This window comes from Nelumbo nucifera, chromosome 6 (genome assembly GCF_055504915.1).
Source record: "Nelumbo nucifera cultivar China Antique chromosome 6, China Antique-T2T, whole genome shotgun sequence".
NCBI lineage: Eukaryota > Viridiplantae > Streptophyta > Magnoliopsida > Proteales > Nelumbonaceae > Nelumbo > Nelumbo nucifera.
The window spans coordinates 21,733,530-21,753,386 of NC_142654.1; the positions used below are offsets into that span (position 1 = coordinate 21,733,530).

At 37.6% G+C, this 19,857-nt stretch overlaps 1 protein-coding gene across 5 annotated transcripts in view; it reads left to right on the forward strand.

Moving 5' to 3' along the window:
* Window positions 1-19,857, forward strand: part of LOC104608371 (BEACH domain-containing protein C2-like) — a 124,453-nt gene that overhangs the window by 93,672 nt on the left and 10,924 nt on the right. For all 5 annotated transcript variants that reach the window (XM_010274332.3, XM_088890206.1, XM_088890208.1 and 2 more), the window contains exons 14-29: window positions 1,226-1,420; window positions 2,447-2,986; window positions 3,070-3,213; window positions 3,372-3,848; window positions 6,480-6,628; window positions 8,174-8,243; window positions 8,369-8,452; window positions 8,558-8,614; window positions 8,721-8,789; window positions 8,881-8,967; window positions 9,059-9,175; window positions 15,504-15,653; window positions 15,816-15,900; window positions 16,013-16,133; window positions 18,661-18,757; window positions 18,839-18,952. In XM_010274332.3, coding sequence (XP_010272634.1) covers window positions 1,226-1,420; window positions 2,447-2,986; window positions 3,070-3,213; window positions 3,372-3,848; window positions 6,480-6,628; window positions 8,174-8,243; window positions 8,369-8,452; window positions 8,558-8,614; window positions 8,721-8,789; window positions 8,881-8,967; window positions 9,059-9,175; window positions 15,504-15,653; window positions 15,816-15,900; window positions 16,013-16,133; window positions 18,661-18,757; window positions 18,839-18,952 — 2,556 coding nt within the window. The remainder of the gene's footprint in view (window positions 1-1,225; window positions 1,421-2,446; window positions 2,987-3,069; window positions 3,214-3,371; window positions 3,849-6,479; window positions 6,629-8,173; window positions 8,244-8,368; window positions 8,453-8,557; window positions 8,615-8,720; window positions 8,790-8,880; window positions 8,968-9,058; window positions 9,176-15,503; window positions 15,654-15,815; window positions 15,901-16,012; window positions 16,134-18,660; window positions 18,758-18,838; window positions 18,953-19,857) is intronic.

A 19,857-nucleotide genomic window follows, 5' to 3' on the forward strand; every position in this document is an offset into this window, starting at 1 on the left:
AATCATGATTTACTATAATTAGTAATTATGGAAATTACAATAAATAGTAAGTCCGAAGGTTACCATAAATAGTAATTTCGAAATAACAGTGAATTTATAGGAAATCTTAAAACCCTTTTCTTAAGACACTTGCAACTGGTAAATAAATCAAAAAAACTTGAAAATTATAATATTACTCAATAACTCTAAAATTGGTGTACAAATTGAAAAACTGATTTATTGCTCCTGGATTCTTGCCTTGCTTCTTTATCTGCATTATGTAGGGAACAGAAGAAGTTTATAAAGGAAAATGTTATATAAAATGTTATTTTAAGTGGAATGAGTAGGGTTGGAGATTTTAACAGTTGGTTTTGTGCATTTCAGTTGATATCCTCTATGCATTTCCTTTATTCTGACTGTAACCTTTGTCTTTAATAAATTTTCTTCTCATTTTATATAAAAAAGGATTGCACTTACAAAGAAGTACATGATAAGATATGATGAAACCTTGGAGTGAGGCAGAAGGAAACTACAGATGATTGCTTGTAGGAATGCTATAGGCAAAGAGATAGGAGGCAGGGGAGGAAAGAAGTGAATTGGGTTGTAGGATTGGTCTTAGTAGTAGTTGGATTTTCATCTATCTTTTTGGATAGTTGGTTCATGGTTGATGTTTATCTTGGCCACATGGTTCTTTTATTCTTTTGTTTGGCGGCTGATGTCTAGGGGGCTGAGTTGCAGGGTTGTTATTTTTTGTCATAGGCCACTTCTTTTATTTTTCTTCCCATATACTTCTATCTATACTTTTTACCTTTAATGCATTATCATTTGCCATAAAAAAATCTATTTGTTTTTTGGAGCTTTACATTTTAAATTGTACTTTATAACAAACATGTTACTGTATCTCATATACTCTGACATATTGACCATTACATACTGTATGCAATGTTTCCAATGGTTCATTGTTTGAAGTATTTCTATCCTATATTCTGAAAATGTTGCAAATTTTTAAGGAATTAAACAATCAAATTTTAGATAATTGATTAGTTGCTATTTCCACTGACACTGAAAATTTTGGCTCTGGGTTTTTGGGTAATGGGCTTGTTTCCAGATTGTTTTCCTACCATTGCCACCTTATATTGGCCCTTAAATTACATTGTGAATGTTGGGTATTTGATTTTTCTCTTCTACTTTGTTAAATTTATTTATTTATCCTTTTCTTCTAGTCATCTTGACTTGTATGCTGCAGGTTTGGCATGCAGTTGGCAGGGATAGGAGACCTCTTCGCAAACAGTACCTAGAAGCTATTTTACCTCCGTTTGTTGCCATTCTGAGGCGGTGGCGCCCACTTTTGGCAGGAATTCATGAAATTACTTCCTTAGATGGCCTAAATCCCCTCATTGTTGATGATCGTGCCTTGGCTGCAGATGCATTGCCTCTTGAGGTTATTTACCATCAAGTCTCTTATATATACGACTGTATACATTGTTTTTGATGATAATAATAATGAAATTCATTAATTGAGAAAAACAATGCTATCTATCAAAAAAAGTTGAGAAAAATAATGCTACAAGAATAGGTGAAGAGGTTTCACCAAAGAAAGAAGAAATAAAAGAAGTAAATAACATTATCACCATTAATCGTCTGTACTTATGAACAAGGCCTGATTAGTGCAAATGTAGAAGAAAGAAAAGAGGGAAAAAGAGAAGAGAGAACAGTCACACAAAAGAAGAGAAGAGTGGCGGATGGAGAGAAAAATATACTCTCCTAATTGGCCAAACCTCTATTTACATTGATCTTTTGAAATGTTGCAATATTACATGAATAACTCCAACAACTCCAGCAAGTGGCAATATTTCACCAAGGCAAATAGTAACAACAAAAAATATATAGCGTTTGAATACTTTTCATCCCAACTCAAAGTCCAAACCCAAGGGCAGACATATCTATTCTTTGAATCTTCTCTTCTCAGATCTTTAATTTTTTGATGTACAAGAGCCCAATGTGAGATATGTGAGCTATGTGACACAAGAAAAAAAATAACCCAGCAAATGTACAAATAGACAACAGCTCCGATACCCCATATTTCAATACAGAGAGGGCCTAATTTCCCATTAATGCAAATGCTGCATGTTAATATTCATTAGACCATTTTATTTAACTCATTTGTGCCCATAAAAATATTGTACATTGTGGGTAAATTATATAAATGTTTATTGTAGAAATAACAAAACCTTTAAGCACTTTATTGCTGATGTAATTTTGAATATGCTGCATAAGTTTTCTTTTTTAACTGGAATCTATTACTATCCTGTTCTGTCCCTTTCTCTTCTGTATCTGTAGGTTACTGGTAGTTTTATGGACATGTGTTAAATCCATGCTTGTTTTTTATTCAGTTCATTCTGCTTCTTAATTTCTTTCCTTTCTCTTTACTGCATTATTTGAAATCTTCAATTTAAATTTGTTTTAGGCTGCTCTTTCTATGATATCACCTGGCTGGGCTTCTGCTTTTGCATCTCCTCCTGCTGCAATGGCATTGGCAATGATTGCTGCAGGTGCTGATGGTGGTGAAACTGTAACACCAATAACTACAAAGCTTAGAAGTGACTCATCATTGCTAGAGCGGAAGATGAGACTTCACTCCTTCTCAAGCTTTCAAAAGCCTCTGGAGACAAGTAACAACTCCCCAGCTGTCCCTAAGGACAAAGCTGCTGCCAAGGCTGCTGCCTTGGCAGCTGCACGTGATCTTGAGCGGAATGCAAAGATTGGTTCTGGAAGAGGTCTCAGTGCTGTAGCTATGGCCACATCTGCTCAGCGCAGGAGCTCAAGTGATATAGAACGTGTGAGGAGATGGAATGTATCTGAAGCCATGGGAACAGCCTGGATGGAATGCCTGCAATCAGTTGATACAAAATCAGTCTCGGGAAAAGATTTCAATGCTCTATCTTATAAATATGTTGCAGCCCTTGTTACAAGTTTTGCTCTAGCAAGAAACATTCAACGGTCAGAGGTATGATTAAAGTAATGCTTCTTTGTCCTGGAGATGTATTTCATCACTGATATGGCAAATGGGAATTTTACCCCTTTTGGCAGATTGACAGGCGCACCCAGGTTGATGTTCTAGATCAGCAACGATTGTCATCTGGAACTCATGCTTGGCGCAAACTCATCCACTGTTTGATTGAGATAAATGGTCTTTTTGGACCATTGGGAGAACATCTATCTAATCCTAAACATGTATGTTGTTGGATAATTTATTATGTAATGCTATTTCCTGGACAACATTCTGCATTATGCTGCATTTGGTATTTTTATCTTTTAACAGGTGAACTCTGTTGTATATTCTTATCTTAGATTTATGTGTCAAATTTTCTGTCAAAATCATGATTATGCAGGTATTCTGGAAGTTAGACAGTACGGAAAGTTCTTCTAGGATGAGAAGATGTCTTAGAAGGAACTACAAGGGGTCTGATCATTTGGGTGCAGCTGCTAATTATGAAGATAATCAGCAAATTCAAGAAAATCAGGAAAATGCAATATGCCCTTCTACAACCATTGTGCTGGCCGAAGCCATTTCAATGGAGGAAGTAAATGAAGATGATGAAAAAATGGACACTGATAACTTGGAGGGTAGAACTTATCACATGGATCAGAGTGGGGATAATCAACTAAGGCTGTCCACAGCGTCTGATCAATCTGTGCAGGCAAGACTGGATTCTAGTGATGCTCAAGTTGCTAATAACCAAGATTTAGTTCAAAATCAATCTGCAGTTGCACCTGGGTATGTTCCTAGTGAACTTGATGAAAGAATTATTATTGAACTCCCAACATCGATGGTCCAGCCATTGAAGGTTATCCGAGGAACCTTTCAAGTAAGTTTGCTATACTGTTTAAGCTGAGAAAATAGTTTCTATGCATGAGTCTACCTAGTTTGGAGTCGGATAATGTTAGGATGGTACCAGACATAGCTAAGAAGTGTCAAAGTTAACTAGCATGACATTCCTACTTCTGAAATAAAGTTTAGTTCTTGGAAATAATGCATAGAAAACAATCTAGTTGTATATACTGATGTACACTAATTACACAAAAATGTAGTAGATCAATCAGATGATGTAAATAAGGCTATTACCCCATATTAGTCCCAGCTATCTGTGGTATTGGGAAGGGTGGACTGGATATGGACCCTATCTTTCCACTGGTGGCCACTATCAAACTTAACCCACATTCTCACTCTTTCAACCTTAGATTTTACCATTGCACCAAGCAATCACCCCTAATCAGAAGACATAAATGGTCTACTAAAAACAGTAAAAACAGGTTATTGATAAAAAAAAATGAAAAGGTGGCTTTTCACCTACTCAGAGAGTAGATAGGGGCAAAGGAGGTGTATCCCAGTTTAGTGGGCGGAGGTCTTGAAGAAGAAGATGGTAGTAAAAATGTGGTGGATGAGAGGATTCTGAAAAAGAGAGAAGAGAATCATGAGGAGGATTCGTAGGGTCATAAAGGAAAAAATGCAGTTCCAAATGATGGAATAGGAAATATTGGAGGATCAGAGGTGCAGAATGGTAGGGGTAATGAGAGTGAAAAAAAATGCAAGAGATAAAAAAAAGGTCAGTCACAGGCTTACAGCATCAATCATATTTTGTGGAAGGTGATGGAGAAGGATGTGGATTTTGTGATAGAAACTGGCAATGAAGTCAAATCTAATCAGGCTTTACAAACTAAAAATATTTTAAATGCAAACTGCTTGATGATGACCATGGAGAATTGAGAAGAGACAAAACACTAATCAGGCTTTACAACCAAGGTTTTCTTTTTATGTGGTAGGCCCATGTAACAATTTTTAGAGGGCTTATAAGAGGAAGGGTGAGAAGGACAACTCCTGACAGCACAAGCTAGAAGAAAAGGCTTGACACCTCATCATCCACAAATATCTTTGGATGGTGTGGTGTTGGGATCAATTTCAAAAGATATTTTTAGGCCATCCATGAAGATAAATATTGAAGATCAAAGGAAAGGTTTGGAAGATACCAAAGAATCCCCTGAGATGCATTTGAAAGATGTTGAGATGAAACATGACCAAGACAAGCAAGGGGAAAAGAAATTTGAGCATGAAGTTCATTTCTTGTTACCTCCCCCAACTATGTGGGGCCAGTGCCATATGCCCATATCCATCGCTAAGTTATTGGTGCTTAAATAATTTCTTATTACTTCCTCCAAAGTCCTTGTTGTTCTGCCCCTAGCTCTTCTAGCCCCTTCAACTTCCTTTTCTTTAAAGGAAATTCAAGTTAGTAAAAATGTAGGGCCTTTTCTTCTTGGGGGATGAGGAATTCACTAGAAAAGCTTTCATGGAGTTGGAGAAAAGAGATCGAGAGAGCATCTGATGAATCTTCATCAGAGTCTGATGAAGTGGGGGAAGAAAAGTAATAAATAACTTTATTAGAGGTGTTGATGTGGAGTCTTTAGTACTCATTGGAGGTCAAGGAGGTTTGGCTAGTGTTGGTAATTAGTTGTAGGGGTGAGCAAATGGGTAAGTTCCACCCGGAACTCAATGGAACTGACCTCGAACCAACACTATCCAATGGTAACTGGGTAGGTTCTGGTTCCAAATTCTTGCATCCGACCCCTGCCCAGGCTGGTTCCATGATCTAGGGGTTTATCCCACCCGAACCAGCCAGAGAATCAGCCTTGATTGGCCTTGGTGGAATCGGCATTGGTTGGTCTTCTGGAACCAGCATTGGAACTGAACTTGCCTTAAAATAAATCCCAAAATACTTTGAAGATGTGAACCCAAGTATGGTTACAAGGACCATGGTCTCACTTGAGCCTTGAACCACTTAAGTGAATTGATAATTTTCTTCAATTTAATATTTGAATTTGTATAATAGGTAATGTAAAACGTAATATTTATAAAATTTAAATCATAATGATAAGTTTTGAACTATATGTTATCATTATTGAAAATCAAGTTTAAACATTTTAGGTTTGTGATATTATTATTATTTTTATAAAGAACAGGTTCCATGGCTAGAACCAGCCTTGAAACCACCAACACCCGAACTTCCCTTGGAAACGATCTTGACAGGAGGTTCCAGGTTCTGCCTTGGAACTGAACCAAGCCAACCCATGTTCACCCCTAATTAGCCGGGAAAAATGGCATGGATTTCAAAAAATGTTTCTTGCTGCATTCTTATATTCTTTCTTCATTGTTCATTTCATTTTATCTTCTCTAGAAAGAGTAACACAAGAGTGACTTAATACTCCTTAGTGACCATATCATCTTTACGGGGTAAGAACAGATGAAAGACAAGGGAACCAATAAAAAATTTAATTTCAATGATATGGTTTCCAATTGTACTATGTGCTAATTTTTCAACTGTGAATTAATAGTAATTTTTTAAAAGTATTATTGATAAGTTCTTGAGAAGGTTTTTATACAAGATAATGCCTTCTAAGTGCCCTCATTTTTCCAAATGTTATTTATGGGTTAATCCCTCTTTCAGATAACCACAAAGAGAATCAATTTCGTAGTTGATGATCACATTGACAAAAATGCTGCGGAGAGTGATTCAGGTTCCAGTTTCGAAAATAGGTATCGAGAAAAGAATAGAAGCTGGTTGATGTCTTCTATTCATCAAATGTTTAGCAGAAGGTGAGATGATAGTGGAATTCTTTTAGCTTACACATTATTTTTATTTCCTTTATTTATGTTTTACTTTATTGATAATATTTGAACTTGCATTTACTTTGGGTTTGTAGAAATGTGAGCTTTCCCAGCTTCCATCAACTGATAGTTGCAAACTTTTGACGGAATCTGTTTTGGTGTAGCATTATTTCCAATTTCAGGAGAAAGAAAACGCTGTAATGGTAGTATGTTACTGCATATGTTTTATGTTAAAGCCCATGTTCCCAAGTTCCTGAGGCACACATAGAGTATGGTGCATCTTATCATTCAAACAAAATAAAAAAAAAGAGGAAAATAGTGTCTCTTTCTAGTGTTAATTCCTTATTTATCCCAAACTTAATAGTCTCTTTCTGAGTAGTAGTTGTGATCGCCCTGGAGTGTGGAATTTTCTGGAGCATTTCTATGGAAGTGGACAACAATTATATTAGTTATCAAGGGGAATTCAAGTAGTGTTGCCAACCTAGTAGAGCAAGAATTATAGAGCCTATCCTACTTATTCAAAGAAATTCGAACTTCTGTTCATCCATTGCAAACAGATTCATGGTAGGTGATTTTCTCTCCTTTTCCTTAAATCAGTCGATGAAACGGTAGATGTTTTTTTCCTTAAATCAGCCAATGGCTGCTTGATCGCAGGCGCCAAACAGATTCAACTTAGTTATGGATTGGAGAATTGGGAGAAAAGAAACCTTGGTGATTCATCATCTTTTGGAGAGCCAACAGATTCATCACTAATTTACAACTATTAATTAAATATCTTGGAGGCATTTTTCAATCTAAAAGTGAACCTTGGGAAGAGTTGCATTATGGGTATTAATCTTGAGGGTGAAGTAGTGGAAAGATATGCTGAGACTTTAAGGCCTAGGAGTAACCTTGATTTTATCACTACGAAGCATTCTATAGCTATGGTAGGATTTGCTTTTTGGAAAACCATAAATATGTCCTGTGAGCCTCTTGGCATCAGCTTTTTTTTTTTTTTTTGAAGAGAACTGAAGATTTCTGTTGTTTCAAATAAGTAGAGAAAACAACTTGTTCTTGGACTGGTTTTGAGATTTGGAAAACTGATCTTAAAGACACATGACTCCTCAGTTTTATATTTTTTTCTGCTTCTTTCTTCTTTAGTTTGAGCATTTTAGCCACATCTTTGGGTCCTAATATCCAGCCTGTGTTAAGTTCAAAGTTCTGTGCTTCTCTATTTTGTGTTTCTATGAAATCTCAAAATTTCTATAGCTTCCTCTCTACAACCAACAATTTTATGCTATTAATCTGAGCCTCTGTCCATGCTACATCAATCTTTTAGAGTCAAACTCCCATGTGCATATCCATGCAATGCTGATTTATTTGTTTGTTTGTTTTTTCATGATTTAATATTTACATTTTCCTTGTGTGAACCTGTCTTGTTGTTTCTGATATCATTTTTGATGTGGCAGTCTGTTGTTTAACATACTGTCATTGACTCTGTTTATACATCAAAATTTCTTCGTTTTCTTATTATTTCCACTTTTTGCTTTACAGATATCTTTTACGGAGAAGCGCACTAGAATTATTTATGGTTGACCGGTCAAACTTCTTCTTTGACTTCGGGGTATAATATGTAGTAGTAATGTGATTGCATCTTCTTTTCATTGTAGCTTAACAAAAGACTGTTAATAGCATCTGCCCTTTATAAGATCACTTCTAAAACAAACCTTTTTATTTGCATTGCTCCAGAATATTGAAGGACGGAAGAATGCTTATCGAGCTATTGTTCAAGCAAGGCCTCCTCATTTGAACAACATTTATCTGGCCACACAGGTCTCTAACTTTTGACGCTTTAAGTCTGTATGTTTTGGATCTTGGCCATTCTACTCTTACAGACCAGTTTATATGCTATTATTTATTTACTTATTTTTGTCATAGAGACCTGAACAACTTCTTAAGAGAACTCAGCTTATGGAGCAGTGGGCCAGATGGGAGGTAAAAAAATTGATGATTGACCAGATACTTTGTACTTACATGCATAACTTACAATTCCAGCAATTTCATTTTATTATTACCTACTAAGAGAATGACCTATTTGCAGATTAGCAATTTTGAATATCTGATGCAGCTGAATACCCTTGCTGGTCGTGGTTATAATGACATCACACAGGTCAACTTTCTAGAGAGTTGCATCTATCCATACTCTCAATTAGGGAGATCTTTTACTTTTTATTACTGAGAACCCCTTCTCCTGTTAACAGTATCCTGTTTTCCCATGGATCCTTGCTGATTACACTTCAAAGAATTTGGATCTCGCTGATCCATCTTGCTACCGAGATCTTTCCAAGGTTGCACAAGAAATCCATTCTTCTCTCCTTAATTACTTCAAACTTTCACTTTTATCAATATGCTTATGTAGGCATTTCATGCTTTTTGCAGCCTGTTGGTGCTTTAAATGCTGATCGGCTAAAAAAGTTCCAAGAGAGATACTCTAGTTTTGATGATCCAATCATCCCAAAGTTCCACTATGGTTCACATTACTCAAGTGCTGGGACAGTAAGTTGCTAATTAACATGGAGATTCTTTTATTTATTTTGCAATATAGTAGCTCTAAGAGCAGTATTTTAAAATCCAACCTGGAGGTTGAATAGATTTTCCCTCTAGATGATGGTTCAATTTCTGGGTTGAACAATTTGGCCTATAATAGTTTTACAAATATTAGGGTTCTTTTAAAATTGACAGTTACTATTTTTAGTCAAATCATGACTTGCTATTTTTAGTAATTATTATTTATAGTAAAAATCAGATCTGTTAGAAGGAACCACAACGAGATCGAGTAAAATTTGGAGTAGGGAGTTCAAACTAACAAGGTTGTTGACAAGAAATCCTAAAATGCCAAAAATAAAGACAAGAACTGAATGAAAGGAATAAAAAATCTAGAAGAAAAAATATATATAATCAAGAGACTTAGTTCACAGATATTAAGTGAACTAACAGATCTGACGAAACAATCATCTGCATCTTCATCGTCATTGAAGTTTTCTTCGTATTACTTTGGTACCGTTTGGTTGTGAATAAGGTGAGAAAATAGATAATAGAGAACAAGGAGATCAAAGAGAAAACATTGAGTTTAACAATATCACATGCTGTCTCCCTCTCCAAAGGGTTTCTATCATATTAATGTCCCTGAATATATATATATATACACACACACACACACTAAAGTACCTCGATTTCTCATACATATCACAATCTAAATAATCCAACAATGAAGACCCTAGCATTGGAAGGGGAATGGAATATTCCTTTTACTAATCCATTTACTTCTTCTTTTGATACACTAGAAGTGGCTTCTTAGAAGTGACAGGCCGATCAACTTTGGAATGATCACAACATCAAAGTTATACAAGACAAGGATAGTAGTAGCAGGAGACTTAGCAATATAGTCAAAATAGAGAACACTTTTATGTAATAGGTGAGGAGAAAATCTTGTTGCAATGAAGAATTGGATACTGCAACAAAGGACCTTATGGTTGAGGTTATATTTGACAAAAAAACATTACTATTTGAAGATAGCTTAGACTTTAGGTCATTCATGAGGAGGATAAATAAAATACAGGCAACTGCAAACGTTTAATCTAGAATAGTCAGGGAAAGGGTGAAATGAAGAGAAGAATGGAATTTTTGATGAGTTACCTTCCACTCAAAAAGATTGAGGGGACTAAGAATCCTGTAACATGTAAGCACAACCTCCAATTGTCTTAGAAGACATACCTTGGCCAATTAGTTGCTCTTGTGCTTCCTTGCAAATCAGTTTAGGATTTATCAGGTTTTACTGAACTCCAACAAATAAGAAATATTTTTATCAGCAGAAAATATATTTCATTTTATTACATTTGATTTGATTAAAAGTGATCAGTACAACATGATGACAGAAATGTCATTCCTAACTTTTAAATCCGAATTACATAGCAGCCCAGAATAATTGTTGCCTCAAAACCCCTTGTTTAGCTAGTGAGTCAGCTAACCCATTTGCACTCTTTCTAGCCCACTTAAATTCAGCCTCTATGTCCTTTGTAATCTTTTTCACTTCCCTTATCACCTGTTTAAGAGTCCAAAGAGTCCGCCCTACTGCACTTTGCCCATGGGATGACTACTTTTGAATCCCCTTCCACTTCAATCATTCTGAAACCCAACTGTTTTGCTAAATCAAGACCTTGCAGCAGAGCTTATAATTCAGCCTTAAAGAGTTTTCAAAACCAATTGGTCCTGAAAACATAGCCAAAATCCTCTTCTTAGAATTTCTGATTACCCCTATACCTGCCTTGGGTTTCCAAGGGAGCTCCCATCAAAATTCAACTTGACTTTATTATCTTCTGGGGGTTTCCAATCCATTCTTATTATATCTTTTGCTATTGCCGACAAATAAGAAAATAATAAAAAAACTAGTGTTCGAATTATGAAAATATTATAAACCCACAAAATAAGTAATTTAATGTAATAATGTCTATTTTATTATTATAATATCTAAAAATAAAAATACAAAGAAATTATATGGAACCTTACAAAAAAAGGGGAAAAAACTAGGCACTTGGGAAAGGGGATTTACCTTGTACTTCCTTTGTTGACACATTGGCTAAGCAAGGGGTGGGAAGGAATCAATTGTTTTGGGCTTTGTTGTAATCTTTTCTTTTAAGAGAGAGCTAAGAGAGTTTATCTCTCCCTTTCTCATCCTCGTACTTCCTTTTCTTTATTAATGAAATAGTTTCTGTTATTGATAAAAAAAAAGAACACCAAGATCATCTCATAGATTGTCGGTTTAGATCAAGATTGCTATGAGAGGTTTCAAGACTGCAATGATACCTCAAAATTTCATCACTTGTGTAATTTTTTTAAGTAGTATGCTGGGTGTCTAGTTTGCATCACCCTACTGATATGTCTCGAAAAGTTCACATACAATTCTCAGACACAAGACAAGAACTCCACAACTCAGATAAAGAGAAATTGATATTCATTCAGAGGAAAACATTAACAGTAGGTCGGTTCTTCGAGAGACCGTCGGCTCTCCCAACACTCAAAATATTCTTCACTCCAAAAAACCTCCTCTCCCCATCCCCCAAAGACACTTCTTATACTCTTCTGAAAGCATAACAGACTCCTCCCCCATAAATGCCTAGCTGGCCTAATTATAAATGCCCAACAGTCTTCTTATTCATAACTGACATAGCTATAAATGCCCCAAGACTCTTCTTATTCCCTTCAGACTTCCTCTATAAATGCCCAGCTGGTAAGTCCCATGTGTTCAATTATTTCCCCCCTTAACCGATTGCTGCCCTTTCCTCTTCCTAGCATACACAAGGTTAATTGGGGGCCTATCATTACCCACCGCCCAAAGACTAACCTTGTCCTCAAGGTTAAAATGAGGAAATTGGTCTCGAAGCAAGTCAAAAGGCTTCAAAATCAGGCAGGTCCTGCCAATGAATAAGCACTTCTAAACCAGTAACTCCAGGCATAGTGGATGGACGCACACCGCGCATAGCAGCAGGTTCCACAAGCATCTCCATATCAGCAGACAGAGTGGAAGGAATCACAGGAGAAGAGATATGGTTGCCAATCGCCTTCTATTATGACCCCGAATTGTTGACGACAAACTAAATCTAACATTCTGTAGAAATCTGGGGCAAGTTTTGTAGCTTCTCATGTAATGATCTGACAAGAGAGTTAAGCTATCGAGGTCCTGAGGGAGATTTTGGTGGTGAGGAAGGTCCCTTTCCACTTTGAAAACCATCCAAACTCAGTGGTGGGACTAAATCAATTCGGCTAATCCTTGGAGGACCAACTTCAGGACTGTATAAAAGCGGGGTTGATGGGAAGCTTCCAGTGAACAAAGGTGATGTGAAAGGAGTAGGAAATGTTGTTGTTGGCACTGCCTTTGAGAATCCTGATACTTTGCTCACAAGAGACAATCTTATACCATTGCATGCACAAAATGTCTCCAGAGACCGAGCATGGTGGACAATTCTTCCTGAATCAGGACTATGAGAAGCTTCTACAAGAAGTATCATATGCCTCCAGCCTAAAGAAGGGTTGTTCTCATCTAGCACTGCATTTGAAGCTTTTGTTTTAGGAATTTGCTGCGACTTAAATTTCTCTGACAATTTCTCTTCATTTTGGTATGGTAAAACCAATCTTTCACATAGACTTTTAAAGGCCTGGGAGTTACTTTGTATGTACTCCTCAGCTGCAGCTTCCAGTTTCAGCCAAACTGCAGGATCTATCTCATCCAGTTCCCTACCACAACGTTCATCAACTGGATTGAATCTATAATATTGTATTTCAGGAAGCATTGGCAGCAAAGTGTTCATTTCTTCTTCCACTCGCTCCACTGAGCATGCACTCTCAATCAAAACTTGTCCAGTTCCAGATAATGCCACCCACCTTTCGAGGCTTTGTTGGGACAGAACCACATCCAATGGATACCAAACAGTCAATTCTTGTATCAGGCCATAGAGGTTGTGCATCTCTAATGGCGAAAATAGTGGGATTATTTGCTACAATTGCACCATCTTGCCAGCGGTTTACATCATTAGAGAAATCATCAAGGTAATACGGAGTAGCAGATGATGCTCTTATAGCCTACCATATTTGATACCTACAACTTCCAATTAAAGCATTGCGCTTCAACCCAACTTGAGCTCCAGAGGGGGATGTTGTGGGCCAACGAGGAAATGAACCTGATTGATAAGCCCAAAGGACCTGATTCTTATCCTCAATCTTTTGGGCCGCAACCATTTTCCTGATCAACCCAACAGGTTCCATCTGTCGGAGTTCGGCTTGGATATCTGGGCACAACCCATTAACAAATGCTGCTTCAAGGACTGATTCTGGTAGGTCACGCAAGGGAGCGGAGAGCACCTCGAATTGGCGACAATACTCCTTAACAGTAGAAGACTGAAGTAACGAGAAGAGTTGCTCCTGTAAATTACCCCCCTGAGTCGATCGAAAACGTTCAAGGAGGATTTCTTTGAATTCTGTCCAACCACGAAAAGGTCGTCGACCATCTTCCCAGTAATACCACGCCAATGCATCGCCCTCTAAACAGACAACTGCAACATGCAGACGCTCTGCCAAAAGCAATCCATTAATCTCAAAATAGCGCTCTGCACGAAAAAGCCAGTCGTCTGGATTTTCCCCATAAAAAATGGGTAACTCTAACTTCCTGGGAAGTGAATCAGGAGTATGTTCCGGCACCGGCATCGAAGAAGACGTCGGAAATGCCGCACTCTTCCCTTTGTCAGCAGCACGGCTCGATGCGATTAATGGAGGAGCAATGTCAGTAGAAGACAAAGGAGCAGAAGAGACATGTTGATGAAGCAACAGATCAAAACGTCTCACCAGATCTTGAACGCCTTCCTCCAAAGATTGGACCGAGCTCTCTAGAGACGAGAGCTTCAAAAGTCCAGCCGCTACCTTGTCCAAATCGAGACGCTGAAAATCGTTACGTAAGCCATCCATCTCCAGACGCAAATCAGAATGCAAAGAAGACAAGCGTTCTTCGAATCCCTCCACCTGCGATGCCACTTCCTTAACTGTCACCATGGCCGAGGAAAGACGGGCTCTGATACCACTGATATGTCCCGAAAAGTTCACACACAAATTCTCAGACACAAGACAAGAACTCCACAACTCAGATAAAGAGAAATTGATATTCATTCAAAGGAAAACATTAACAGTAGGTCGGTTCTTCGAGAGACCGTCGGCTCTCCCAACACTCAAAATATTCTTCACTCCAAAAAACCTCCCCTCCCCATCCCCCAAAGACCCTTCTTATACTCTTCTGACAGCATAACAGACTCCTCCCCCATAAATGCCCAGCTGGCCTAATTATAAATGCCCAACACTCTTCTTATTCATAACTGACATAGCTATAAATGCCCCAAGACTCTTCTTATTCCCTTCAGACTTCCTCTATAAATGCCCAGCTGGTAAGTCCCATGTGTTCAATTATTTCCCCCCCTTAACCGATTGCTGCCCTTTCCTCTTCCTAGCATACGTAAGGTTAATTGGGGGCCTATTACCTACCCAGCTAGCCAACTTAAATCTGAAGCTGACAGCTGGCTCAGTTGGAAAAGGTAGTGCATATTAGCATATAGTTCTCACTGAATTGGGAATAAATCCTGCCTTCACCCTCCCCATCTCCACTCCCAAGTTTGCCTAATAAAAAAGGACAAGGAGAGGTTAAAAGGGGCCATAGCTTGGTGCAATGATAAAATCTTGGGCTGACAAATATGACACAGGCTCAAGTCTAAGAGCAGCCATTTTGTCAAAATCCAGTTTATCCCTCCCATGACCCCCAGATGGTCCTTTATTTACAATTGCTAAATAGCTCCTGGAGAAGGACTATGTAAGGGACTTAGTTTCATTCTCCTTTACGCTTGGATTTTATGGATATTATGAATTGGTAGATTAGTGAAATTGTGGACTAAATGATAGTACTTGAACTTTTTTTCCATATTAAGTTGTGGATTAAAAGCTTTTATTGTCATACTGGCAATTGCGTCAACCTAAAATCTCTTTAGGTGTGGAGTGAGGTTCTCAGGGAATTCTCAATTTATTTGCATCTTATGTTCTTTTTCATCTTTCTTATTTTTTGTTAATTTGCTTTGTTCCAGATTTTGTCTTTTTTATACCTGGAAAATGCACCACTTTTTTCATTTACTCTGTTGCTATTGTGATGTATTGTAATTAAGTGCTCATATTGTCTCTCCTGTACTTAGTGGCTCAATGAACAATTTTGGTAACAATATTGAGTAATGAAATTATGGACAAAGTGATTCTTTTGTGTACTTTCATTGTAACCTCACGGTTCCCTTTTCCTTCGTAGGTGTTGTATTACCTTGTTAGAGTGGAGCCATTTACAACCCTTTCAATCCAGCTACAAGGCGGAAACTTTGATCATGCAGACCGGATGTTCTCAGATATAGCTTCTACTTGGAATGGTGTTCTTGAGGACATGAGCGATGTCAAGGAGTTGGTAAGAGCATGCTTGATCAGTGCTACGTGAACACCCTTTCAATATCATGATAAAAACTCTTTAATTTGTTTGTTGTGTGCATTTCTTTTTTTTTTTAATCTATATTTTCATTGTGTTATTTGCAGAAGACATTTATATTGTTTTTTTTTTTAATTCATCTAGGTTCCAGAGCTATTTTACCTCCCCGAGGTTCTAACCAATGAAAATTCAATTGATTTTGGCACAACACAACTGGGGGAAAAACTTGGTATGTATATCTAGGCACTTGGAATGAGAGAGTGTTGAACTACTGCCATTTATCTTAAAACTGACTAATTGACTATGGAATGCTGAATTAGCAGTCATATTTGATATTGCAGATTCTGTCAGACTTCCACCTTGGGCTGAAAACCCTGTTGATTTCATTCATAAGCATCGTATGGCTCTTGAGAGTGAGCATGTCTCTGCACATTTGCATGAATGGATTGACCTGATATTTGGGTATGTCTATTGCTATTAAAAATATACTTTCATGAAACTTCTTTCTCTAGATCTCCACTAAACTTTGGCCAGCCAAGGTTTAAAGTATAGATATGATACTCCTAATGCGGGGTATCATATCTGCATACATGGCCGCGAACATGGGATATGCCACAACTGGGTATTTATCCCATGAGTTGTGCGTATTGGCACAATATGCCTTTGTATCAGGTTATACCACGCCATATTGGTGGATATGGTCCAATATGCACAGATATGGGAGCATATCAGTGCCTAGTCTGATGGAACTGTATATTGACTGCATTTGGATTGTTTTTGAACCTTAATAAAAATTGAAAATTATAGCACCACTAGGACCCCTGTACTGCTGGTTTGAGGTGAGGATAAAGAATCCAGCATGTTTCTTTTGTTTGTCTTTCTCCTCCACAATGAGTACACTTCAAGTTCTTCTTGTCTCCACGTTTACTTCCTTTATGAGGAGCTGAAACAAGAGCAGATTGCTCTATTGGTCAAATCTTAACATCATCTCCCATCTCCTTCCTTCTTATCTCTTTGTTTCTAATTAGATAGAAAACATGCCAAAGGTTGGGAAGTTCATCTCTCCCCAAAATTTGAGAGTGATGTTCTCATAAGAAGAATTCAATCCTGCAAGAAACTTGAATGTCCTTCCTTCCTCAACCTACTTATCATATCTTTTCTTATCTTTAGTACTATCTCAGTCCAAGGTTAAATGGTAATCAAGCTCTTCCCAAAGACCCTCAAGTGTTGCAAAATGTGTGGCTACAGTCATCTCCTCTTGATTCAAGGCTGCAATGTCTTGATTTAATCTGTAAACCCTAGCAAAATTCTTCCTTTGGCCATAGATTTTTGAAGTTTGTCTCATATCTTGTAGGCTGTACTATAATGTGTACAGTTCTAGTTATTTTTGGTGTCATGGAGCCGAGAGTTCAAGACATCATTGTGGCATTCTCCCTACACCAAGTTGTGTACTCAGGTTGGTCTTCTTTTGGTTCTGAAATCTGCCCATTTATATATGTTAACAGTCCAAAACCTGTTGTATAAAGTTTGGCTGAAATAGCCTATTCTCTGTAATTTCATTCAACCAATTTGATACTGGTTATCTGTAGACTAGGGTTCTCAAGGCTAGAAAGATTCTCTCCTGTTCTGATTTCCTTGAAAGTTGCTTCACTAGTGCTGGACACGTTGAACTTGCAATATTTGACTTCAACTGATAACAGAAAACTTGAAAACAGTATCATAACTGAAGGTTTAATGGACTGTTTGCCTTTTGGAAATACAAAGATCTTTTACCATTCAGCAAAGCTGGTTATGATCTTTTACCATTCAGCAAACTTCAAATTTCAATACTTCGCTGTCCAGCAGAGGTTTGTGAATAATACCCCAACATCCGGCAGATTTCTGGGTTCTCTTCGGCTGTCCAGTAACAAGACCTGAAACTCAAGTCTCCCTAGCAGTCTGTAGAATTCTCCACCTTATCTTACTCTAAATAACCAACCTTTTGAGGGTCCCCTTGGTCTCTTACCCAAGTGAAACCCTAAAAAATCAGTGGACTTTCAATCTGACCATGAATTGATTACAGTTTCAACTAATCAGTGGTGAAAAATACAAAAGATAAGAAAAGAGGGTGGAGGAGAGGTAGAAGAACTTCAACCAAACCCTGGAAGCCCTTCTTATGCTTTGATACCACGAAGGTTTTTTGAGCAAAAAGAAGAGAAGGAAGAATAAAAAGGATAAAATAGAAGAATGGGGCAGCAGCTTATTCTCTAGGGCATAACCAACCTTTCTAGGTCTCCTTGGTCTCTTACCCAAGGTAAAACTCCAAAAATAATGTGTGGTCTTTCAAGCTGACCACAAACTGATTAGGGTTTCAATTAAACTAATCAGTGGTCAAAAATACAAAAGATAAGAAAGAAGAGTGGAAGAGAGGTAGAAGAATTTCAACCAAACCCTAGATGGTCTTCTTATGCTTTGATATCATGAAGGTTTTTGAGCAAAAACAAAAGAAGGCAGAAAAGAGAAGAGAAAAGAAAATAGAAGAATGGGGCGGCAGCTTATCCTCTGCTCAGCCCTAATTGATATATAAATGGGAGTTTTAAGTATAATACAAGTACAAAAATGCCCCTCATTGGGCAGGTAGAACAAACGGATCTGAAAACATATAGGCCTAGGCCCAGACAGCCCAATAACTATATAAGAAAGATAGTACAATAAATAGCCCAACCCAATAGCTCTATGTCTTACAACATTGAGGAGAGTTCACTGATTGGGAAAGTAGTAGATTGGTTTATTTTCTTGGGGGCTTTGTGTTTTTGGTGTTCACCTCCTACTCTTGTCTCTTTTTTTTTCTTTTCATTTTCCACAAATTTTTATTTTCATTTTACTATGAAAATAGTTTTCCATTAGACTATCCAAGCTACCCACTTTATCAATGAAAATAATTCTCTTTTTATTAATTTTGAATTTTGCTTATTTACCAAATATTTACATGAAAATTTGAAATTTTCAGATACAAACAGCGTGGAAAAGAAGCTATATTGGCAAATAACGTGTTCTTCTATATAACCTATGAAGGGGCTGTTGATATTGATAAAATTTCAGATCCGGTAAGCCTAACTGCCTTTTCTTTGATGTTCATTAGTTTTGAGTTGTGTTGCTTATTATTAATTCCCGGAATATTGCAACAGGTACAACAACGTGCTACACAGGATCAGATTGCATACTTTGGACAAACACCATCCCAGCTTCTTACTGTGCCTCACATAAAGAGGAAGCCATTAGCAGATGTTCTTCATTTGCAGGTTTATCTTGGTTTCAGTACAACATATGATCTAGAATTTTTGCAAATCTACATTTTTTCATGTTCTAAAAGTTTCAATGAAATTGCTCCACTTAGTGGTTTTCCATGGATAAGAAGATGATAGATAAGTTTATACTCAAGAAAATATAGGGATTTTGAGGGAAAATATCTATAAGAGTGCTTAAAAAGGATTTAGGATGGTTCTAGTAAGGATTAGGAGAATATTGGGTTCATAATGATGAAAAAAAAAGTTCAAGTGTTTTTGTAGTAGAGAATCTAGCTGTAATTGCAATATTCATCATCACAAAGTGCATTAGGAGTATAATACCAAAAAAAATGCAGGAGTAGCACTGAAGTGCATAAGGTGCTACGAGATACAACATGATAATATTAAAACACGGACGGAGCCAATCTTAGCCACTGGAGAGAAGATCTCCATATAGTCCACCCCATACAACTGAGATTAACCTTTAGCAACAAGTCTGACCTTCAAACGCTCCACACTGCCATCCGGCAAGTACTTAACAGTATACACCCATTTACAACCCACAACATGCTTAGCGGGAGGAAGAGTAATGATCTCCCACATTTGAGTATGTTGAAGAGCAGAGAGTTCCTCCTCCACTGCTTGACGCCACCCGGGTGAGGTAAGGGCCTCCTGGACATTCTTAGGTATAGAGATAGATGACAACAGTGAAACAAACTGGCGATGTGAAGCGAAAAGGCGAGAGATTGAAACAAAATTGGAAATGGGATGGAGGGTACAATTGCGTTTACCTTTCCATAAAGCAATGGGAAGATCAAGTTTTGAAGGTTCTAGGACAGGAGTAACAGGATCCACAGACAAGGTAGGAGTTAAAGGAGGAGCTGGTGTCTATCGATGAGTATACACGTGCCGGATCAGTG